Source organism: Ornithodoros turicata, chromosome 1 (assembly GCF_037126465.1).
Source record: "Ornithodoros turicata isolate Travis chromosome 1, ASM3712646v1, whole genome shotgun sequence".
In the NCBI taxonomy this organism is placed as follows: domain Eukaryota; kingdom Metazoa; phylum Arthropoda; class Arachnida; order Ixodida; family Argasidae; genus Ornithodoros; species Ornithodoros turicata.
In genome coordinates this window covers 26,737,499-26,758,440 of record NC_088201.1, presented here as the reverse complement: position 1 = coordinate 26,758,440, position 20,942 = coordinate 26,737,499, and the positions used below count along the sequence as shown (strand labels likewise).

Genomic DNA, 20,942 nt, shown 5'->3' with positions numbered 1-20,942 from the left:
TGATGAGGACGGTGCCCAGAAGAAGAACAGTCTCTGTTCGAAATATCGGCGGCTTCTGTCCTGAGGCAACTCCCTTCCTACATTCTACCGGTTCGCTGGATTTCTACCCATCTACTGTATACAGGGTGTTTCACGAAAATCCCCCGGTCGAATAATTTCGAAAACGGCGCCACCTATCGGGAAACTTTTTTCCGGTTAGCATCCTTGATGCGCCGGCCACAAACTGGCCGCTCAGTTTCTCATTTGCATGCGCTCGTTAATTAAATAAACATCCTGACTTTTTTGTTTTACTTCGCAGGGCTTTGGTACCTGTGCCGTAGCAATGGTCACCCTGAGACAGTGCCAAACCAGTAAAAAGATAGCTTCGACTTTTAGTGATTTCTTTCGAGTAATTAACTGGTTTCGGTTTACAAATTTCTTGCGCGGAGCAGTACAGGAATGCGCTCTTTCGCTCAACTATCCTGCGCTCAAATTCGTGTTCATCCGCTTGCATTGGTGGCGGGGGAGCCGCAAGATAAGGAACAGCCGCGAGCGAGGGTTTGATATGGCTTCTCGTTTTCTACTAAACTCGTAAACAGCATTGCGGTCGTGTCATTGAATGGGCCAGACAGTGCGCCTTTATCGCCATAATGACAATTAATCACTTGCCAATTTCTTTCTCACACTGCATTCTCTTAAAGTATTCTTTCTCTATGTGAAGGGGAAGTACAGTCAAACTCCTTTACAACGAAACTCAGGGGACAGCAAAAAAAATTCGCAGTAAAGGTATTTTCGTTAAAAAGGATGCCCATTATTGGACCTATAGGGCTCCAGCGGGACCGCAAAAAAATTTGCTGTAGTGGTATTTTCGTTAAAAAGGTGTTCGCTATAAAGGAGTTTGACTGTATCATAAGATTAATTTCTAATTTTGAGAAGCATGACGTCATAAGGGTGCTCAATCTGCAATGCGTCTGGCATCATTGTTTCCCGAATGTCGACTTCTCTCTTCGCACCGCAGTTGCTGGCAGACTTCCAACGTTCGGCGAAGAGTGGAGACGGCTAGGACTAGAGAGACGCTAGCTTTCGATGACGTCACATGCTGTTAGAGAGTCTGTATCTATGGAGCTTGGCGGCTTGTCTGGAAAATTCGTGGAACCGCGTATATTTGCCGCGCGGAGTCCTTGAACGACCTTGATTTATAGTACGAATCGTAGCGACACTTTAAGCGATTCCTCCGCGACTTGTTATGTCGTAAGAAATAGCGCGGAAGTCTGTAGGCGCTCTTGGTATTGAAAAAAAAAAAAAAAACTTTATTGACGTACGTAACAGTTAACAGACACTGCACAACATACGAGGCATGGAAAACAAACACTGGTCAGACATGAACTCGTACAGGTTCTCTGGAGGAGCGCATCCACCCATCACTGCGGCACGTTCAAAAAGGTAGAGAAACATGCACAGGAGCCATGGCTAAACGTTAGGCGATTAACGTCGCCAAAGCCATTTACTACGGAGCACGGGAATGGTCATTCCCGTGCTCAGTATAGTCCTAGTTCTCAATTACTACATAATTTGATTTTCATTCATTGATAGAGGCGTGTGAGTTGCAACACCAAAAGTAACAAGACCGCTTTTAATTCTAGCTCAAATGCAGTATCGTTCTGGCCGACTGTACCATGTGTTAGAGAAGAGCTAGCGATGGTTCTTTATTGTGTGCCTAGGATGAACATCCTGGCCAAGTCCCTGGTTTTATCGAATTCAGGTTACGATAAATTTAGCATTCAGAATTAAACTACAAAATTTGGTAAGTGACTATCACGCCAGAAAGAGGAAGCACAGGTGGGATTCCATGCTGCAGGCAGATCGCAATGAAATGCCACCCACCTATCAAGCAACAACCAAGACATGCGCTCTGATAAGATACACTGGCAAGGAAGAACCCAAGCAGCACAATGCACTGAAAGTCGAGTGCAATAGGGGTGGGCGGGTAGGTGGAAGGCCTTGAACAGACTTGTGAAACTGAAGGACATTGATAAGACACATGCCGGCCACCCCTATTGCACTCGACTTTCAGTACATTGTGCTGCTTGGGAAGCGAGTTCGCCGTCATGACTCCTAAGGCCCAGGACGCACATTCCCCCGGAGCGTTAGTAGTGACGTTGCCCACATCTGTGAGGCCGACTACGGCGAGCTCTTTCACTAGCACCACCACCACCTTCGCCGTCATCAAGTGTCGCGAAAAGGACGTGCCAGCAACGAGGTGTACTTTTAGAATTAACGTCAGGCACTTAGTCATGGCTGTCGGCGAGAGATAGGTTTGACGTCACGAAAAGAGTGAAGAAGAGAAAAGCTCTCTCATTGAAAATGTATGGCAGCTGGTCCATGTGCGTGACGTTATCGAAAGAGTGCTCAGGCAATGCCACATAGATAATAAAAGGCCTTAACACTCTTTCGATAACGTCATGCACCTGGACCGGCTGCCATACATTTTCAGTGAGGGAGCTTTTCTCTTCTTCGCTCTTTCGGTGACGTCACCTATATCTGTCCGCAACAGCGACAGCCCTGCCAAGTGCTCAGGCCTTCTGTTATCTAGGTGGTATATTGACCTGCCCCATTATCTCCCCTCTACCGGCTCCTCCTGATAGCGGCAGCGATACCCGTAACCAAACCCCGGTATAGTTTGCCGTAGCCGTTCTGCGGCTGTCATGCTGTCCTGGTAGTCATAACTGTTGCGGACTACTATGCATATTGCGTACGTTTGCTCTGTTTGCTTAGGTAAGTTCTGCATTTCGGCCTGTGTAAAACACTATTTGCAACTCTTGTATGAACGCATGCATATGACGGATTTACGAGCAACTCGAGTAGACTAGCACTGCCGACACTGCACGAGCCATAAGTGTAAATAAGGGCCATCCTTCGAAAGGGGGTATTCTAGGAAAAAGGACGGTTCGAGCGTCCCATTTTAGCACTCCACATACCGTTTGAGCTTCTATGATAGGACGGCGCCATCTTTGTCTGCTAGAGGGATAACTGGCCGAGTCACTTCGTTGGTTTTCCACTTTGTGAGAATACGTACGTATAGCTATGTTTATATATGTATATATATATATATATTTGTATGACATAGTTAACACTCTGCACACAACCACGTTCTGCGAAGAAAATAGAGTTCGTCACTGATTGTTATGCTATGGTAACTAGTACATGAACATTGTGAAAACACGGGACCAAAAGGCGGGCGTGCTCATCGAGTCGCAACTGAGAACCTTAAATCGACAAATGCGGGCTGTAGTAGGCCATGATGTCAAGTTCTGGACCTATATTACTTAATTACAAGTTACTTTGCTGGAAAAGTAATCAGTTACGTCTGCAGATTATCATTATTTCGACGTCGTTGGCCGATTGCTTCGAAGAGTACTCGCAAATTGCTTTTCAGATACTCCGCTGCACAGAAAAAAAAAAAAGAGTGAAGACACCAACAATGAAGTTCGCATTAAATATTTTGTAATATGAACTAGAGAGCGTCACAACATGGATTTCAAATGGGAGCTACTGAATCTTTGTGCTTACAGCCGTCGAACGCGCTAATGAGCATGGCAGGAAGCGTCCCTTCAATTGCGGTGCTTTATTAGAATAACGTAGCTGAAACAACGAGAAACCCTTTGGATGACACGCAACAGACACCAGGTGATATCCAAGCGCTTGTCATGAGCAATGAATTTCGTAAACACCCACACAGTGATGCCGTACGATGCAACAAAACAACGTCATCCTGCACGAGCATGCGTCGAGGAATCACTCCCCTGCAAGATTCCCTTCGGTTAATCTGGAGACCACAGATGAAAAAAACGGCGGGGACAGGGGAAAGAAAAGGAACGTCCATGAGTGGAATTGGCGAAGACTAAGGCGTCATACGCCTAAATGCGAAGGATGGAAGGGCCGCTTTTCGTTGCACATCAATAGTCTCACTAGTCTCTTCTCCCTGAAACGAGCGAGGAAATTTTCGTTAGGCGGCGAGACGAGTCACCATAGAGGCACAATAAAGGGAAAAGAAATCAGGAAGGGATGAGGAATAATGGGGGGGGGGGGGGGGGGAGTACAACGCTGTACGCTTTCCCTTCCTTTCTCAAGGGGCGCGGAGATGCCTCTGATTGGTTTCCTCAAGCGATCTCTGGCAACGATTGGACGTATCGTTTGAGGAGACAGAGACCGCTCCGCACTGTCGACCCTTAACAGTGTGTACCTTGGCTAGCCTTGCAGTCGGAGATCTTTTATCCATCTGCCAGGGGCGGTGTCACCCAACCGTACTTTTCGTGTGTCTTCACCAGGCTACGGAAGGAAGACTCGGCCAACTTCCGATTGAACTGCTTTCCAGGCCTGTTTGAGATGCGTGCCTGGCCCTTAGACAATGACGCTGCCACCTGCGAACAGTAATTCAAGATCTAAGACATACCTAATGGACAGTGCCAATATTCCGTGATAGGTCTTATGGCCGGGGATCGAAAGTTTGACCCACCTGGACTAAAACAGCTTCGACCGTGTAGGCGGAAGCCCATCCTCTGGGTGTGAGGAGCTCCATGCAGATAGCACCGCCTTCCATGACGAAGCCTTTTTCTACGTGCGGGGCCAACACACGAACGAAAGGTGGCGCGAAGGGAAAATTGTCCGGGAAGGAGACGTGGAGTTGTACGCACGATAGGCCAGCCTCTTGCATGTCCCGCCACAGTTGGCTCTCTGGGTCAACCTAGAAACGGTTCGAGAATATCATCATGTAAAGCTTGTACGGAACGTCACATTGCGGAAGAGAGAGTTACAGGTAATGCGTGATAATACGGTGATAAGAACAAGTACTGCAAGTTCCTTCTGCTTGTTTAAGCATCAGAAGCCTCCCGTTTGCCCTCAACCAACGAATTTCATCAAATTCAGCTCAAATGACAGTTCTGGAGAAAATTTTACGGATCACCGGAGCGGCACGTTTCTTCATCGAAGCGACACCCTAAGCAGAGATAGGAAGCAGGCACACTTATAGACGGGTGCCTATATGTTACCCAGTCGCTCGTCAGTAAGTATGTCCACTTCCAGCCTCTGCTAGCGTGTCGCTCCGACGAAGAAATACGCACGTAGTACCAAGTAATATACCAATGTTCCGTAAACTTTTGTCCAGAACTGTACTATCGTTTCAGGTTGGTATTCACCGTGCAAACATCGTTTGGAACTTTGGTTGAAGAGTTTGTCAGGAACAAGAAACCAAGTGTACGACTGTACCGCACACGCATATCCGTAATGGGCGAATACGCGATGAAGGAATAAAAGGTTTCCATGTTCTCGCGTCAATAAATGGGCAGCCTGCGCTCTAATATTATTCAATCAGATGAGCGAGTCACTGCGTACCGAGAATACTTATCTAAATGCATGTTTACTGGCTATGATGCAAACTCCCCAGTTGCCATGGACGATTCCCTGTTCGTAATTACCGTCACGATTGAACACATTGCAACGCTCAGCGTAGTGCTTCATTATCCACACGGTGCCGTCATATTCGCTGACGGCTGCCAGGGAGAAACAGTTGTGACCATTATTATACTTCGGTCGAGTAGATTTGGGCGCTGATCGTTTCATACGCTACCCCTGTGGCCGAGCAGCGGCGCAACGTCTCCATTCCTATGGGATCATCCCATCTACACCCGAAGACAAGTACAACTGGAACGTAGGTCGATGTTTCCTGGGCGTTCGGGTTGTCTTCCCTCAAAGGAACGGAAATCTTTTCCAATCGATTTCAAAACTATAGTGTCATTTTATTCCTCCTGGACCACTGACCACCGTATCCGAAATCCCACGCGATATCGAGGCTTAGTTCGACTGTTATTCGACGGAATACATGACAAGAGCACGTGCCGGGTGTTGAAAGTATGCCGGAATTCCCTCTCTTGAAAAACGATAAAACGTCACTCCCTAAGAACCAATGAGGGCGCGACCTTGAGAAAAGGACTGCCGCGGCTGTGCGGGCGTTAGAGTTATGGGGAGTCTGGACGGGCGTCTGGCGGAAGCAACGCTGATCTTTAAAACGGAAAAATTTAGCCGAGTAGATTGTCGTCCTACGCTGAACATAGTGGTATAGGCATGGTTGTTAAGTAACTAAGTAAAAGTATCTGTGTACGTGTACTTGGATACTTTTTGTGTAGCTTGAGGAAATATTAGGTACATTTTCAAACACGCACTTCTAACTGTAACTTAATTACTTTTTTCAGTAACTTGTATCTGTCTTTTTGAGTACTTTTTGAGTAAAAATCACGAAACACCGTCGCCGATCAGGAGGCGTAGCGAAGGGCGCACCGACACTGGGGATCCTCCATGCGCATGAGAAGCTGCAGCAACCCGTCGAGGCTCCCTAGCCGACACCAGGCACAAGCTCCACTCCCCTTCACCCTTGCTGCACGTGCTCACGCCCTCACAATCTCACGTGACATTTCTTGTTCCTCGCCACTCTCTTGGCGGCATTGGCCGTAGTGACAGTAAGAGAATGGCCGAATTTGAAGGCGTCGACGCCTCCTCACCTCTATTAACTTCAGTGGTCTGTTGTGTTTGCAGAGCGTAGATAGTGCTGTGCTGCACATTTTTTGCTTGTGTGATATACTGTATTCATTGTATACATTTTGTATAATTTACCCACCAGAATTGCAGTATCGCAGAGAAATAGTCGGGGCATAAGACCATGGATCTGATGGCCATGCGAAACTCGGTGAGATTTTTTGGAAATTAAAATTTTGTTGCTCAGTGAGCCAATTTTTGTCCCTGTCTCGGTTACCCCCAGTTTAGGCGTTGCTTTCAATGTTTTGCTGCAATTACGTACGATTACCCAAGAAGGGATGTCTCTGTGGCACCTATTATGAGCCAAAGGCGAAAGATATGGTCTGCGTACAGAATTGCAAAGAGTAGCTCCACCCTTACTCGGATACTTTTCTAAGGTATTTGTAACTGTATCTCAGTATTTTTTCCTGTCAGTAACTCTAACTGTAACTTAATTACTTTTGAAGCTGAGTTACTGTAACTGTAACTTAGTTAGGTACATTTGAAAAGTAACTTTATCAACCCTGGGTATAGGTTCCATAGATGGGTTTCTGGATGCGACCAACAACGGGCTACAAAATTATATTTAATTTAATTCGTATTATAAATCAACCTCGCTCAAAGACACGGTACACAAAATATAAATGGCGTCAGTGAACAGTGCGCGCTTCCACGAAGTTTTGAAAGAACCCGCGTAACTCCATAGATTCGGATTCTCCAAGAGCAGGTGCCGTCATCGAGAGTTGGCATCTCTCTGCTGGCAACAGCGGACGCGTTTCCCAACGTTGGAAGTGTGCCAGCAGCTGTGGAGAGGAGACGGAAATCGACCTTCGATGAGCAATGTTGCCAGACGCATTGCAGATTGCGCTACCACATGACGTCATCCTTCTCCAACTAGAAATTAATTTTATCGTACTTCCCGGCATTCACATAGAGAAGCAATAGTTTGGGAGCATACAGTGGGAGATACGTGGACCGCAGTGGCATCAGATTCTGAAGACACGAGGGTTTAGTCCGTACGTAGAATGCGTTCTTGGGTTCACTTCGCCTGAGCTAGGTTTCATCGTGCGTGCGTAACGTTCGCGTTTGTACCTGCATATACACAACGGCATATATACCCCAAATGCGATACACTGCCATTTCGGGCCTGTTGCTTGGTGTGAGCCCGCGAAACGTGGTTGCATTGATTGGAAATAGCCCCGCATATTTGGCCTCCGTCGATATATTTCGGTTACGCCACGTCGCTTTATGTTAACATCCACATAATCTTTGGCGTCCCGCGGGTCACAACCACGGGAATAGTCTCGAACGATAGGCAATTTATTCCTCTATTAAAAGTATCAACCGTGCTTTTTCCTGACAGAATCAGGTGGATATGCTTCTCGTTAATTAGGCGGACGAGCTGTTGCGGTCACTACGACACCACTGTTTACGTTGAACATCAAAGTAAGATGCAGGCGAGCTGGTGGCGGCATTCCTTGAGATTGAGGGACGACAATGGACGAACATGAAGCAACTTGAAGAGACTTATCATGTTGCTTCACGTTCGTCCGTTGTCGTCCCGCAGTCTCAAGGAATGTCACCGTGTACAGCACTGTTTACGTCTCGATATCCAAATCTCCGTTTTTTCCTACATCAATGCAGACGTCACTCTGTCGGCAGCGCATTGAAGTGGAAAAAGTTTCTATGTACATTTTACACACATCACGGAACACATCGCGCTTATGCAGCAACATAGTTACCATGTAAAGGCGCACGTGCCACTCGAAGAGGTTATCATCCACAAGGTCGACGGTGAAGGTAGGCGGCCGCATCTCAGCTGCTGCCCTCAGCTGTTGTCGGCTGATCTCTCGGTACTCCCGCATCAGTCTCCGCGTGCGCACAGCTAGAGCGTTGTTGGCTGCCCCCGCTGCTCCTACTGGTGGGTTGTTCTCTGCAGGCGCTACGCGATGACTGGGGCTACGCGTGCTTCCCATCATCAAGGAGGAACCCTTGCTGGCTGAGGCCCCCGTAGCGCTCTCGCGGGCAGGGACAACCGGTGGTGTACCGTCGGGTTCCACATCGCGGCTCCTACCTGAGGAAGAAGTAAATGCGGATGTTATACATTCCATTTCCCCCGACACCAAATATGAATCGACAAAAAAAAAGGGGGGGGGGAGGCAAACTGTTCGCCGACCTCAAGTTTATAGTGTAACTCATTTATCGCGTAGAATATGCAATTACTGAGCGAATGGTGCTCAAAAGCATTTAGCTTACGGAGAAAATCGTAACTAGCTTTTGTTACATTCTCATTTATAACTGCGTGCAGTGACACTTGGAAGCAAACGGTAAATTGTGGCGTGAAATGGCGGCTATTGTCAGTCAGTATGCTGCCTCAGCGTGGACAGAAAGGTTAGGAAATGAGCTTTCCTAACTACAATATATTCTTAATGTCCTGCACAAGGGTTAACGTTCAATTGCGACATGCCTTTCATCGAACACAGATGCCTTGGACCAGTGCTTCTCAACCGGGATTCCGCGAACATGAGATTGCCGAGCTCCCGCGAATGAAACTTGACTGACAAAGTTCTGACAAGTTCTGGCCAAGGGTGAGCTTGGTGAGCAAACCGAAACGTTTTCATGTACACCTGGAGCACCATACAGCATGATACCGTGTTTATTTTACCGGTGAATTCTAAAATGAAGGCGGTAAAAAAATATCAACGCAGTGAAAATCGCGTCTTTTGCATGTCCTATTTGAGGGTGAGAGGGAAACCTATTTTGCATGAGGTGCATAGGGTAGAGTGTCGCATCTCCCAATGACATAAAAATCGCATTTGGAATGTTTGAGAATGAAGCACCAAACAATTACTGTAAGGTACTGTAATGTAAGGTGCACTTTTCTCATTCGCCGCAATCTTTCGAGCACTCTCAAATATTGAAGAAAACATATTTTGAGACCTTCGAAACTACACTCTTCCCTCAAAGTCCTCTACCTGCACATTAAAAAAAATTAAAAAAGAGAAAGATATCGGTGATGGTCGGGCGGCATGTTTGGATCATTTGGCGTGGAATGGCCCTGCTGCTAAGTGGAAGACATGGACAGTACGCGTGTGGCGGGTCTTGAGGTTCCTACAGAACCTGTCTCTCACGCTGGGTACCGAAAATGCGTGAAATGAAGAGGAGTCGAGTTGAGTGTTGCCATGAAATGTTAGCCATGCTGATGGGTGCTCCCTTTACTGGACTTTGGTGACATGGCACGCAATACCGCTTGGTTTCTTAGAGCAAGCAGGAAAGCATGGCACGCAAACATGACGATTCTCATGAAAGCACTGGAACATTAAACCTCGGAGAATAAGATAACATCTGCAAGTATGGTCAGAGTTTCTACTGTCCATAGCTATATCCTTCAACAACTTACAGTTGTCGTGACACAAAGCTGTTGGAGTGAGCATATCTCGTTATTAACAAACATGAAAAATAACAAAAGAAAACAGAAGGTTTGCCAAATTGTTTCTGAATTAACTTCGTTGCTATCCGTGAAAGAATGACGAATTCCACTGGTCGTTGTAGTGCAGAAAATCTTACACTGGCTTGAGTGCATATTGCAATATGGTCGGTTCAGTGCGTCGCGTTTCATTGGTCGTTCCGTTCGCTCTCCGTTCGTGTCTTCGCTGAACCCACACCGGCACACCACACTGCACTGCATGAAAACAACCAGAGGAATTCGCCAAAGTGATGTGTTTTCCTTTCGTTATTTTTGTGGTTATGGAGATCTACTGGCGGTACGACGCTTCTAACATGGGAGAGCCACACTTATGCCATTTTCCCTGCAGAAGTAAAGGCGTAAAAGACAGCTAACCTTTAGGGCCATTTGAATTTCCGCTGCAGAGGCTGAAAAATCTGCGACTTCGGTTCCGTTCTTCGGCGCAGTTTTTCTTGGCCGACGCATCGTTGCTGCTAATCCGGTGTCGGTCCGGCCGGAAGAGCTTCCTCAGCGCCGCTGCGGCCATCACTGAGATCTTCCGTTCGACAGGTAGGCTCGTGCCAAGAGACAGTAAAGCTAGGCTACTTTTGTTTGGTCGAGTCTCATCGGCCACTCAAACAGAAGTGGAGTGATCGGTACCGTCACCATGGCATCATCTGCAAAAAAGGAGGCATGCATTACGTCAGAGTGAATATGGAACAGCCTCTTACTAGCGTCGTCTCGAAACTCGGAGTTATTCCAGTGCAGAAGAAGTTGAAATGCTAGCAGCAGCATACGTCGGTGTACCTTTATTTATTGTTGACCCGAGTCGGCTAGATAACCCCCACATCCACACTTCATTTCAAAATCTCGTTACATCCCAAGCGTAATGTCTAAACTGAGGGGGACGCACGCCTTTAATAGACAACTGGAACTTACGTCAATTGGAGAGCTTCCGCAATGCCCCAAAAATTGCGTTCGAATATGGCCACGTGTTTCACATACGCAGTGTGCTGTCTTGCCTGCTGACACCCGGCGTCAATTATTCAAAGCTATTCTTCTTCTTTGTTTTCGTCAAGTAATGTGGAATATGTCCTTCTTCCTCTTCCTTACACTCGCTATCCTGTTTGATGTCGCACCTACGAGCTTGTGTTTATTTCCTGGCCGCACTATTGCGCTTCAGTACGACCGTCCGTCAGCGTCTCTGTGTGACCGACGCATGGGTTTCCAATTCACGTCCGCACTTATGCGACGCTGCTTTACGAGAAATGGCTTACAGCCGATTCCGTGAAGTGAAGTAAAAGAAGATAAAGCAGCAACCGCGGCAACGACCGGCATTTCTTGCGTCGCTCCGTCCAAAAATTGAACTCTGCGAACCTATGCGTCCGTCGCTTTCGAAGGGGCTTGCGTCGATTCGTGGATGGACGCAACACTGACGGACGCATTGAAACGCAATAGTGCGGACCAGGCTTTACGCTTTGTCTATGTCCGTGTCTGAGCGCGTGATTTGCAACCGCAAAATGTTTTACCTTATGTTTACTTTTTGGCATTGCACTATAAAATCTGCTCAGCACGCCAATGTGCCTTTGTTACTTTGTTGTCTCCGCTGTTTTATTCGATTGAATACGAACGACTACTTGCCAGAGTGCGGTGTGACCTGTGATATTGTGTATGGCTACCAGGGTTGCGGAATGAGGTAACCCATTCCACTCCAATTCCATTTCGAGGAATGGAGATTGGTGATAATTCCATTCCTTTTGGTTCCTCGGAGTGGAAAGGTGTGGTCAATTCCCACTCCTGGGATGGCTCGGCGACCCCATTCCATTCCTTGAATTCCATCAATAAAAAGAAGAAGAAAAGGGAAGAAGCAGGACCGGTAACAGCCCAGCAGTGTTAGAAGACTTTGGCATTACCCGACACAGAAAAAGCACAAAGACAAGGTGCGGAGAGGTTCCTAACGTCACAACAACATCGGTACACTGCTATTTGTGATGATATTTTTTTTTTAAATTCGGAGATGTGAGGAGTCTTGCTGATATCGTGTGTTCCGGTACACAAACATGAGGTGCTCGAAAGAGGTGCCTGATAACCAACTTCGCTGTGTTGTCACAATATGCGAAGCTGTGGAAAATATTCGTTCCACGTCTGCTGAAGCTGCGCGGAGTTCTGGGTGACCGCGGAGAGCTTCCCTGTATTATTATTTTCGAAATGAAGGAGAAAGGAAGCCCCGTTTGTACATGCCGAATATTCAACAATGTTATTTCGCTTTTGCCCGTGTGCAGGTGCGGTGGGTGTGTGCAAAGGGCGCGCGAGGGCAGAAACCAGTGGGATGAAATCAAAACTACCACCGGAGCACCCAGACCATTCAATTCCAATAGGCCATTTGAAAAAGTTCCAGCATGAGTTCCAGGGAGCAGCGCGCGCTCTGGCAGGGCGTGCCGGGAAATCGTCGTCGTCGTCGTACTGGCGCATGCGCCGTCGCTGTCGGTTTGCACAGCATTTCCCGGCATGCGCGCTTCTCCCTGGAACTTTTGCAAATGGCCTATTCCATTCCTGCGAAAAAAGGCCTAATTCCATTTCCGCCATTCCATTCAAATTCATTTCCATGCTCTGTTAAATCTGGAATTGTTCCGGAATCATGCCAACTGCGGAGTGGCAACTCTGTGTCGTTTCGCTTTTCATCTATCTATCTTTGTACAACTACGCTGAGCGACATACAGGGTGTATTTTCGTTGTTCGTTACAGATTTTTTATAAAGAAGCTATGAGATCGGCAGCGATGCCGTTTTTGTAGTTGTGCCAGGCAGGCATCCTACCGCAGACAGTATGTAAATTCTAGATGACTCGTGAACTAAAATTCGCTAGTTAACTTTTTAATGACGGGACTTTGGGCAAAAGCGAGCGTTCAGTGTGAGAGACAATCCTCGATGAAAGCCATTTTATCTTCTAAAAACTCTGAAGCGAGCGCGTTCGTTAAAATATCCATCGCCGAACACTGCTATGCAAATGAGCCGAAAACGAAACTGCTCGCCTGAGAAGTTCGTGCCCTTGACCCATTGCAGCCTTATCTGGGCCGCAAAGCGGTTGATCTCGTCAGCTGACCTAATCTTCTCCATCGCTCTAAAGCACGTGGTCCTTTGACGTGATTGAACCCTCCTTCCACTTGCATCTGGTTTGCGCGCTTTCGTTTTCGCCTCATTTGCATAGCAATATTCGGCAATGGATATTTCAACGCACGCGCTCGCTTCAGGGTTTTTAGAAGGTGGAATGACTTTCATCGAGGATTGTCTCTCACTCTGAACGCTCGCTTTTACCCTAAGCCTCCTAATTAAAGAGTTAATTAGAGTATTTCAGGTAATTAATCGTTTAGTAGGTACATACTGTATTCGAGAGGACGTCTGCCTTGACGTGTAACTCAATTGCAAAAACGGCATTTGTGCCGATCTCATAGCCTTTTTATAAAAAAATATAACGAATATGATCGCAATTATCTCGCGACGTATAAAACCTCGAATTATTATGTAACGAATATAAAAGACACACACCCTGTATGTAGAGAAAGCCATTCCGGGTGGTTGGGTACCTTACTTAACTACAGCATGCCTTGCCGTAGCATTGGATACGGTGGTGGCGTTCGTCGTTCGGTTACCGACCGAACGTTCTTGCCTGCCTGTGCACATATTGCTACGATGCGCGTAATTCACCTTTGTAAATTCTTTGTACTAATCGGCTGTTGGGCGCATATGACACATACTAGGGAGTAGAAAACGGAGATGATGCCCCTTGAGGGGTGACGCTACTCTTTGTATTCTCAATGCATGTGCTCCTTTGACGAGCAGTTGGTTCGAGGAATGGCTGGATATAGTCATTGACGTCATAAAGACAGCTTTCTCGGCGGCGGTAGGAAACACGGAAAACATGGCAGCCACCGTAAATCGTGTTTTGTTTGCGTTCGGATCGCTACGCTGGATGAATGAAATAGAGTATGCGCATGTGTAGGGAGTTTGATTTGTTTACAATGTGTTTTGATTGCGAGAAGTAATACCAGTACTTTATTGTGTCACAGCCTTCACGTTGGTGCACAGTGAGAACAAAGAGACACACACAAACATTGTGAAGACTATATTTTTCTTTATTCCGAACACTATTTACAGGTACAGCCTCCATCAAACGAGAGCGATGAAACGACTGTAAGGTTTGAACCTCAATTTTTCCAGTTGTGCATTCCTCATGTATGCGTACTCTACGAACTACGTTATTGTTCTACTTGTCCTGTTCTTCGCACTGTAGATATATGGGTCAGTTGGCAACGTGAGGGTGTATAGACATAGCGCAGCAAATTAGGAACAGGGACACAACACAGAAGAAGACGAGACAAGATCAGAGTTGTGCCTAACGCGTTACAAGTAACTCGTTACTTGGTAACGGTTACTTTTTTTGGTAACGAAGTAACGATTCAGTTACTTTTTAAAAAATTGTAATAGTAACGGAATCAGTTACAAAAATTGGTAACTCGTTACTGACGTTACTCGTTCCTTTTCTTGAGCACTGGGAGCACATTTCGGCATTCCGTGTGGCGCAATGCCTGCAGATTTGACCTGCGTGACGTGTGACTCAAAGTATTATTGCAGTCCCTCACTGGATGTGTTGTTGTCCTTTCTCTTGTTTCCGTAATCTCTGACCATCACTCCTTCCCAAGAATGGCCACCAATTGTGCTATGGCTACAAAAAAACGTGTTTCGACTTTTCTTATCTTTGCTAAGCTTCTGAGCGCTCTAAATTATGACACAGCCCCTCGTCTGTTTTGGGGAACCGTTGGTGATCTGTGGCACGAAAACCAGTGTTTTTTTCTTGTTTTTTCGTAATCTCCGATCACCCCCACTTCGGAAACAAGGGAGAAGGTCCAGGCAAACTGATATAGATTCATGGTAACGGGCCGAGAGACACGGAACACGAAGGACGGACGACAAATTTCGAGTGTCAGCTCCTCCTGAAGTGCAATTCCTCATTAATAAAGAGTTGAAGGCAAGTGACGGCGTGTTTGTTGGCTCCTTTAAATATGCTGCGGTAACGTAAAAGTAACTCGTTACCTGTGAGTAACGAGAACTCGTTACTTTTGTATGTTGGTAACGAGTAACGTATTTAGTTACTTTTTTCTGAAGTAACGGGTAACGGTATTTAGTTCCTTTTTTTCGGTAACGGGCACAAGTCTGGACAAGATGCAGTCATCGTGTCTTGTCTTCTTCTCTGTTGTGTCCTTGTCCCCCGTCCTGTTCTTCGCTGTTTCTTCATCCAAATTGTCCTTATCCTCAACTCCTCAAACTCAGGGAGATGCTATACCGTCGCAGACTTGTGCCCGTTACCGAAAAAAAGGAACTAAATACCGTTACCCGTTACTTCAGAAAAAAGTAACTAAATACGTTACTCGTTACCAACATACAAAAGTAACGAGTTCTCGTTACTCACAGGTAACGAGTTACTTTTACGTTACCGCTGCATAGTTAAAGAAGCCAACAAACACGCCGTCACTTGCCTTCAACTCTTTATTAATGAGGAATTGCACTTCAGGAGAAGCTGATAATCGAAATTTGTCGTCCGTCCATCGTGTTCCGTGTCTCTCGGCCCGTTACCATGAATCTATATCAGTTTGCCTGAACCTTCTCCCTTGTTTCCGAAGTGGGGGTGATCGGAGATTACGAAAACACAAGAAAAAACACTGGTTTTCGTGCCACAGATCACCAACGGTTTCCCAAAACAGACGAGGGGCTGCGTCATAATTTAGAGCGCTCAGAAGCTTAGCAAAGATAAGTCGAAACGCGTTTTTTGTAGCCATAGCACAATTGGTGTCCATTCTTGGGAAGGACTGATGGTCGGAGATTACGGAAACAAGAGAAAGGACAACAACACACAGTGAGGGACTGCAATAATACCTTGAGTCACAAGTCACGCAGGTCAAATCTGCAGCCATTGCACCACACGGAATGCCGAAATGTGCTCCCTGTGCTCAAAAAAAGGAACGAGTAACGCCAGTAACGCGTTACCAATTTTTGTAACTGATTCCGTTACTATTACAATTTTTTAAAAAGTAACTGAATCGTTACTTCGTTACCAAAAAAAGTAACCGTTACCAGGTAACGAGTTACTTGTAACGAGTTAGGCACAACTCTGTACCGTCGTCACATATTCACTCAACACTGCGACTCTCTGTGGCCGCAGCGCTTAGAAGCAAGAAACGCAAGTGTTCCTACAATTCGAGCATTACTTCTCGTCATCTAAACACACAGTAGACAAATCAAACTCTTTACAGGTGGGTATATAATCCATTTCTCCGAACGTAAACACAACACGGTTTACGGTGGCGGCTGCCATGCACACGCATATTTTCCCTGTTTCCTGCCGCTGCCGAGAAAGCCGTGATTGATGACTGCATTGACCAGAACCGACCACTGGGACTGTGCGACTGTATCCAGCCATTCCTCGGAGCAGCTGCGTGTCTTCCAAAAATACCTCGACGTTGGACGTTATGGCACTGATTTTCATGCGCGTGATAATCTGGTAATTAATTATTATCTAAAGAGAGGTTCGTCGTCTCTAACGCTCTCGACAGTTCGCAACTTTTCGACTGAACTCGTGATCTTGTCAGCAGATTTTGAGTAACCTATATACGGACGAGAACCGTGGTATTCAGCGTGGTATGGCCGATAGCCATACTGTGATGCGGTTTCCAATTCTGACACCGGTCGGGTGTTTTTCTTGGGTTTTCATCAAACGATAGAAGGCAATGTCAGCATTGTTCCCTATAAAGTTGGCCCAAGACTCACATTCCCCTCCCACACTCCGAGCAGCGTGCTTGTCACATCGGAAGGCAAACAGCTCGGTAAGTAACAACATTACCACCACCATCAAGGAAGGTGCTACTACTCTAATGCTACACAACGACATGCGCACCCATGCAGAAGTGTGTAAAGTGAACTGGACACCATCATGTTCGCATAAGCCCTAGATTTTGCGGAGTCCTGTTTGAGAATATACTGCGCAGCGCTATGCAGTCAAGAATATTATCGTGGCATCCGATGACACGACTGCAGAGTCCGAGAGACCGAATCATTCTCACAGAGAATTGAGATGCTGGGAAGCCCAACAAGGGTTCCAAGCATTGCACGCTCTTGTGCGGCGTATAAGGACACCACCGGATATCATATGACACCTGCATGCGCATATGGATTAGATTAAACAGTTTCGCAGATACAAGCGAGAACTTTACACTTTTTTTATGCACGCGCTATCACCTGAGCACGAATTATAATGAGCATACATTGTCTTTGTAGGTGAATTTATTTGTTTTGTTTTGTCGATAAGCTGTCGACATTGAGCTTTACTGTATGTTATTAGGGGTTGCATCACAGTACTGTATACCTTGCAGGCTTCATTGTAAACTGCTTATTTTTGGTGTGTAAATAAAGAAGCAAATTACCTGTATCATAGTGCAATTTAAATGTGTTTTTTTTTTCGTATGTTTGGTACAGGACTAGTAGGGTCCGTAATACGAATCTCTCTCACCCCTCTCCTCTTTTAACCCCCATGTGAAAACTCTCCATAGAAAACATAAGCTAAACTTCCTTCAGCACTTGAGCTACATTTACTGTCTCGATAAGGACTTCCAAGTAGGTAGTTGGGTCCGTCAACGTTACGACCCTTCATTACTCCTTTCCGTTAGATAAAGTGAATACACACAATCTGGCCCCAATAAATCATACGGTGCCCATAGTGTTGTTCTTTTAGTCTGTGGTTATTGAAGTCGTCCATCTTTCGCTATACCCCGCATAAGCAGAGCTGTCAATGTGATGTGGTCAAAGTGTGATCGCCCTTTCCACATTATTTCGTCCTTCCGCTGCTTGCTATGCCTTTCAAGCAGACAGTTCCTTTTGTGTGTATTTCGCTGCAGACCAAAGGCAATCAGTCTCTCGCGCTGTCGTCGGCTGAAATGTGTTGACTGCGATTGTCTTTTGCAGTGGTGGGATATATAGTAGGATCTCACTGTGTGCACGCAACGGAGCTGCGACGAGGTTCGCCCGAAAGGTTGAAGGTTTCCTCTGCCGTCTGGGCATCCAAGCCGGCGGTGGTCTCCAGTCCTGACAAAGTTCAAGGTAGAACGCGCGTAAATCTGTTCTATCCAGACTTGTACGTAACGGGTAACGGGTAATTGTGTTACTAGTAATCAATTACTTTTCTGAGTAATTTGTAACGTAACCGATTACTTTTGGGGCCCAGTAATTTTTTGAGTAATTCAATTACAATTTTCAGTAATCAATTACCAAGTAATCGATTACTTGGAAACTAAAGAATCCACATTGTTCGGGACGACGCACACACACACATATGGGATGATTCACCGCCGCGAGAACACAAAACCAACTGCCCTCTGCAAGTTCGGTGCAAGGCAGCTGTCTTATCTCTAGGACTTTTCCCGAGGACCCCGAGATCAATTGCCACAGTGTTCCGACACGTGTAGTGTATTTTTGAGTCCACTGTCCTCTCCCCATTCATGTGTACTATCTATCCGTAACCCGGCCTGTATGCAGTACCGTAAGTTGGACTGTAGGTTGTACCGTGAACCTGATGAGTCATTTGTGGGAGTTCCAGTTGGGACTCCTTTTCACAAAACTCTCAACCTCTGTTGAAGGTGTTCCTACGGGACAACACTGCAGTTCCTTCAAGCGCGATGGTGGAGAGAGTGTTCAGTGTGGCTGCGGACGTTCTGACAAGAAAACGCGGAAAATTAACGGACGAAAACTTCGAGAAGCAGCTGCTACTAAAGTTGAACACTGCTCTTATGAAATAAATTCTGTTTCAATGCTGACTTCGTTTCGCTTCGTTTTTGGTGTTTCCTTTTTTTTTTTGTGGATATCTTTTTTTCTATATATCTTTTTATATCGTTTTCTCAGCTATCGAAAGTAATTGGCAAAGTAACGCGTTACTTTTCAAGGCGTTACTTCATTACTTTTTCCGGCAAGTAATTTGTAACGGTAAAAAATTACTTTTTCGTACAAGGTAACGGTAACGGTAATCAATTACTTTTTTTTAGTAACGTGTACAAGTCTGGTTCTATCCCCATGTTCAATTGGTTCAAGTGGTCCCTCTATATGTGCATATTCTTAATTTATGAGCTCGTTCTGCTGCAACGCAATTGTCTACAGCTTAGGCTTAGCTCAACTTATTCGGTGTGCTCATGCATGCCAACATCGACAAGGATGTTAAAATTAAACGAGGAAGCTTGTAAGAACACTATAGCGAGCACAAGTGAGCTGGAGTAGCCGGCCTCACACTTGTGGAGCCACAATCTCCATACTACTTATAAATCCAAATCCAATCCGGCACTAAAAGGGAAAAGAAACGAGGACTTATTAGGTGTTTTACCTCTTTCTGGGGTTCCAGAGAAAATGGTCCCGGGAAAAATGGTCCCATGCCCGACGATGGTGCCTAGAGGCTGCGTTTGTCGATGTATATGAAAAGATAGATAGATCCACAAAATTCATTGCTTCGTTTTTGGGGTTCCTGTACGTTTTAGTGACAGAAGGCTCGTTCAAATGAAATTCAGTTTTTGGGACCGAAGGGCACGTTTTGGAGAACGCCGTTCTAACGAACTAAAATTCAGGTTTTGGAATCATGGGATGTACGGCGAGTCAGCAGCCCGTATGAAACGACAAAGTATATGCCTTTTCCAGCATACAACACTCTCTATTATCTGAAAAAAATTCCACGAAGAGCTGGTATTTGATAATTGTTTCAGGAGGCTGTACGACTGAACTATGGTCAGCAACTGAAAGCGCCAACGCCTTATAAATGCGCAATTTTGTTGTTGTATGAGCGTCCTGGGGTGAAATCTCAAAATATGTATTGTATACTGCAAAGGTCATTCAAGGTTGACCGAGATTTTTATTTCTTTCAATACAATGGAAAATTCGGGAAGCATCAAACTACGTTAGTTTTTCAAGGTATTCACCGTGTGCATCTAGACACCGCTGCCACCTATGTGCATCTCTTTGATGCCGTTGGCGTAGAAAGTATTGGGCTGCTGTCGTAGCCACTGTAGGACATCTTTCTGGAGGGCTTCATCTGTGTGGAACGTCTTTCCTCGAAGGTGCTCTTTAAGGGGACCAAACAAACGGCAATCGCTTGGAGCTAAATCTGGGCTGTAAGGGGCATGGGGCAAAACCTCCCAGCGCATTTCGGCCAGGGCTGCTACCGCCGAATTCGCCGTATGAGGCCGGGCATTGTCATGAGAATGACTCTTCCGCACAACATCCCAGCCCGTTTCTTGAGAATTGCGTTTCGCACGGCACCCTTTAGTACTGGGCATTAACCGTGACCCCTTGCTCCAAGAAGTCCACATGGATGACACCTCGCGTGTCCCAGAAGACAGTTCTCATGGACTTCCCTGCAGACGTCTGCATCTTACTGTTCTTTGGCGGCGGGGAATCCTTATGTCGCTATTCCGTGTTGCTTCTTTTTGTCTCTGGGGTGAAATGATGCATCCAGATTTTGATTGTAAAAATTCGTCCCCGTCGGATTGAAACGGGTTCAGCAGCTGCTTAGAGACTGGTCACAAGTGAGGTGGGAAACCGATCTTGCATCAGACTTAGCGGAACAGTAAGTGCTCGTGATTGATTGTCTCCACACTGCCGACACCTACGCTGGGCTGCTATGTCCCGAAGTTCCGAACTGTTACTCGCCGGTTCTCGTGGATTGCTTGCTCAACGCCTGCAATGTTCACTGGCGTGACTGCAGTAGGACGAACGTGTCCAAGTGGTTCATTCGTCACCATATCCCGTACGTCCTTCGCCAAACTGTCTGCATCATTCGTACACTCTTCCCCTTGGCATCGCTTGTTCCCCATACACGTGCCTGTAATCTTTGCAAGATCTCAGCTGGTTTGACGTTCTCCTTCACAA

General features: G+C 46.2%; 1 protein-coding gene across 3 annotated transcripts in view; it reads right to left on the bottom strand.

Moving 5' to 3' along the window:
* Positions 1-3,589: 3,589 nt before the first annotated feature.
* Positions 3,590-20,942, bottom strand: part of LOC135377730 (ubiquitin-conjugating enzyme E2Q-like protein 1) — a 66,013-nt gene continuing 48,660 nt past the window's right edge. The window contains exons 2-7 of one of the 3 annotated variants that reach the window (XM_064610364.1): positions 19,408-19,477; positions 10,388-10,668; positions 8,289-8,620; positions 4,496-4,723; positions 4,223-4,400; positions 3,590-3,961 (exon numbers count right to left, since the gene is read on the bottom strand). In XM_064610364.1, coding sequence (XP_064466434.1) covers positions 4,251-4,400; positions 4,496-4,723; positions 8,289-8,620; positions 10,388-10,538 — 861 coding nt within the window. In that variant the 5' untranslated portion in view covers positions 10,539-10,668; positions 19,408-19,477 and the 3' untranslated portion in view covers positions 3,590-3,961; positions 4,223-4,250. Of the gene's footprint in view, positions 3,962-4,222; positions 4,401-4,495; positions 4,724-8,288; positions 8,621-10,387; positions 10,669-10,930; positions 11,061-19,407; positions 19,478-20,942 lie in introns of those variants that run through there. The other 2 variants (XM_064610363.1, XM_064610365.1) reach the window with 2 other exon arrangements.